The 3,184-nt window shown below is 39.7% G+C and overlaps 1 protein-coding gene across 1 annotated transcript; it reads right to left on the bottom strand.

Moving 5' to 3' along the window:
• Window positions 1-391: 391 nt before the first annotated feature.
• On the bottom strand, window positions 392-3,178 carry LOC104957715 (nuclear receptor coactivator 2-like; the record flags this gene model as incomplete). The annotated part of the gene is made up of 4 exons (XM_010785369.1): window positions 3,156-3,178; window positions 2,587-2,838; window positions 1,092-1,289; window positions 392-500 (listed from the first exon to the last, which is right to left on the bottom strand). Coding segments are annotated over exons 2-4 (359 nt in total), but the record flags the coding sequence as incomplete, so codon positions are not given.
• Window positions 3,179-3,184: the final 6 nt, after the last annotated feature.

Below are 3,184 nucleotides of genomic sequence, written 5' to 3'. Positions count from 1 at the left end.
GTGTTATTATAATAAAGCTTTATTAGTACTGTTAAGTATACAGGATGCAGCTCGGAGTGATTTAACAATGTGTCTGATAACACAGGATAAACAGGATATAAATGAATAAATGAGATCATCTAAAAGTTAACAATAAATAACTCACTCAGTTAAACATTTTTTTAAATAAAAATCCTAAATAAATAAATAATTATAAAATAAAATTATAAAAATATAAAAATATAAAATAAGCAAACACATATTAAACATTAAAAGGTAAAGACCAATATAAGGGGGATACTGTTAATTAAAAGCTGGATAAAAATGTCTCGGGGCATTCAAGGTGCAGCTGCTCATGAATACATTTTTATTGGATGACTTCTTCTTTTGTTTGATCAAATAAATGCCATACCTGCTTTGGTTTCCATAGTGATCCATGGCTATCATTCGGTTTGGCCACGGTGCCGTCTGATTGGGCGGCGCTTGTTGATGAGGGTATGCGGGGGCTGCCATTTCCATCTCTGCAGGAGAGAAAAGGCACATTAAAAGTCAGAAAATCCTCACATTTAATATATAGACTTTCCTAATTTCTTGCTTTTTCCCCTCACTGTTAAAAAAAATCTCAATTCTGACTTTTTCGCAAAATTCTGACTTTTTCGCAAATTCTAGAGATTCTGACATTTTCGCAAAATCTAACAATTATGTCTTTCTCAAAATCTTTCTTCAATCTCAGGATCCATGTATCTGTGATCCTCTCCAGAATGGAAGTAGTCATCACATACAGAGCATCAACTAGTTCCTGAACAGTGTCCTTCACATGCTGATATCCAAGAGAGGGAGTTCCACAGTCACAAGATGGAGGAATAGAAAGCAGTATTCAATGTTTACTTCAGATTAGCTCCACGTCAGAAATGATCATGCTTGTCATATGTCTCTCTCCATAGAGGCTGAATCATCATGTTAATCACATAGCTATCATATGCCTCAAACAGTCCTGATGCTCTTCTAGGTAATCACACATCCTGTCATGTTCACAGCTACAGTTGGGATACCTTTGTTAGCATGTGGAACTCATGTTGGAAGAGGACATTCAGTATTTTCCCAACACTCACCGTTGCCCATCATCTGCATGTTGACCATGGTTCTGGATCCCAGCGGCCCTCTGTTGGGCAGCGCACCGTGGTTGGGCACCATGCGACCTTGTACGACCCCGTGGCCCATCATCGCCCCCCCCACAGTGCCCCCTATCGCCCCCTGGGGACCCCAGCCCTGTTGCATGGAGCCCCGCATCGCACCGTTACCCAGCATGCCTGGTGTGGAGAGACAGAAATCACATTTTGAGATTATTGGAGTCATATCATGCGATTCATAATCTTAGAAATTATTTTTTTTCATAGATGAAGAAGGTGGGTATCTGATGCAAATCAAGATGTCTAATTGTATATATCATGTATATTTTCCACATGTATATATATATATGTCTTTAACTTTGTAATGCTATTTTAGTTCTATTGTGTCTAGTGTCTTAGTTTCTCTAAAAAATCTGCCTTTTTTTGATGCTGCTGTCAACCTACCTACCTACCTACCTACCTACCTACCAACCAACCAACCAACCAACCAACCTACCTACCTACCTACCAACCAACCAACCTACCTACCTACCTACCTACCTACCTACCTACCTACCTACCTACCTACCTACCTACCTACCTACCTACCTACCAACCTACCAACCTACCTACCTACCTACCTACCTACCTACCTACCTACCTACCTACCTACCTACCTACCTACCAACCAACCAACCAACCTACCTACCTACCTACCTACCTACCTACCTACCTACCTACCTACCAACCTACCTACCTACCAACCAACCTACCAACCAACCAACCTACCAACCTACCTACCAACCTACCAACCTACCTACCTACCTACCTACCTACCTACCTACCTACCTACCTACCTACCTACCTATGAATGGTCCCCTGTGTATGCATCAGGTGTGCATTAAATATACTGTAATCTCCCTTTGTTAACAAGGAGAACAAATACATATCTATAAGGACATTTCAGATAATAATACGAATGCATCCCAAAGTACTGCACAGCCAGCATTATTTTAATATCAGAGCTTGTATGTGTAACTATGTTTGTATATTTAAACGTGTTAGCACAACAGCACTTTATGCTTGTCCAGAGGGAGCCGATTGAATTCAATTAAATTACAATTCATGAATGGGACACCCCGATGAGCTTCTGGAGCTTGAGAACAGAGGCTGAACAGAAAGAATAGATATTACTAACACTTCTCGAATTGGAGAGAGTTCATGTTGAGAGAAACATTAACAAGCTAAACAACTTCTAACACTAACCCAATAAATATAATCTAAACTACTTAATGGTCCCAAAATATTAATTTTATCTGTATAAATATTTGTTTAAAATAGGAAAAATATAATAAAAAAAGACGTCAAACAGGAAAATAATGGTATAAATTAAATGAACTTCAGACTAAAGTAACTTGTCTTTGAGCTTTGACATATTTGAATCTCTACTGCTGCTCTTTTTAAACACAGATAAAGACTTTGGATTTTCCCGCCTGACCTGGATTGGCCATCGCAGCCTGGTTGGCCATTCCTGCATGATTTCCCATCATAGCTTGCTGGAGCTGTTGTTGTTGTTGTTGTTGTTGTTGCTGCTGCTGCTGCTGTTGTTGTTGTTGTTGTTGTTGTTGCAGTAAGGAGTAGGGGGGGGCGTTTCTGTGCTGGGGCGGGAAGGGTCTGACGGAGCTGTCCAGAGACGAGCTGCGGACCGGAGCGCAGCGGGCCGTCTGAACCGGTCTGACGCCGTTAAATCCTGCTGAGAGGGAGATGGTTTTATTAAATATCTGTTATTATCAAAGTATACGGAATTGTCCTTAACTTAGGAAAAAGTGCTATTACCACACTGTCATATGCTCAGATACAGTACAAGTAAAAGTCCTGCATTGAAAATATTACTTTGGTAAAATTATAAGTATAATCGTCAAAAAAAAGTAATACAAATATAAATTAAGAAAACAATTAGAATAAGATAAAAATGACATCTGTAGGAACCTTAACTCATCATCACTTCTTCATCATCATCATCATCATCATCATCATCATCATCATCATCATCATCATCATCAGTACCTGCAGGTCCGGGGGACGGGAAGCCTCTG

This window comes from Notothenia coriiceps, unplaced genomic scaffold (genome assembly GCF_000735185.1).
Source record: "Notothenia coriiceps isolate Sejong01 unplaced genomic scaffold, NC01 NC01_scaffold00027599, whole genome shotgun sequence".
In the NCBI taxonomy this organism is placed as follows: domain Eukaryota; kingdom Metazoa; phylum Chordata; class Actinopteri; order Perciformes; family Nototheniidae; genus Notothenia; species Notothenia coriiceps.
This window is presented reverse-complemented; position numbering and strand designations above follow the sequence as displayed.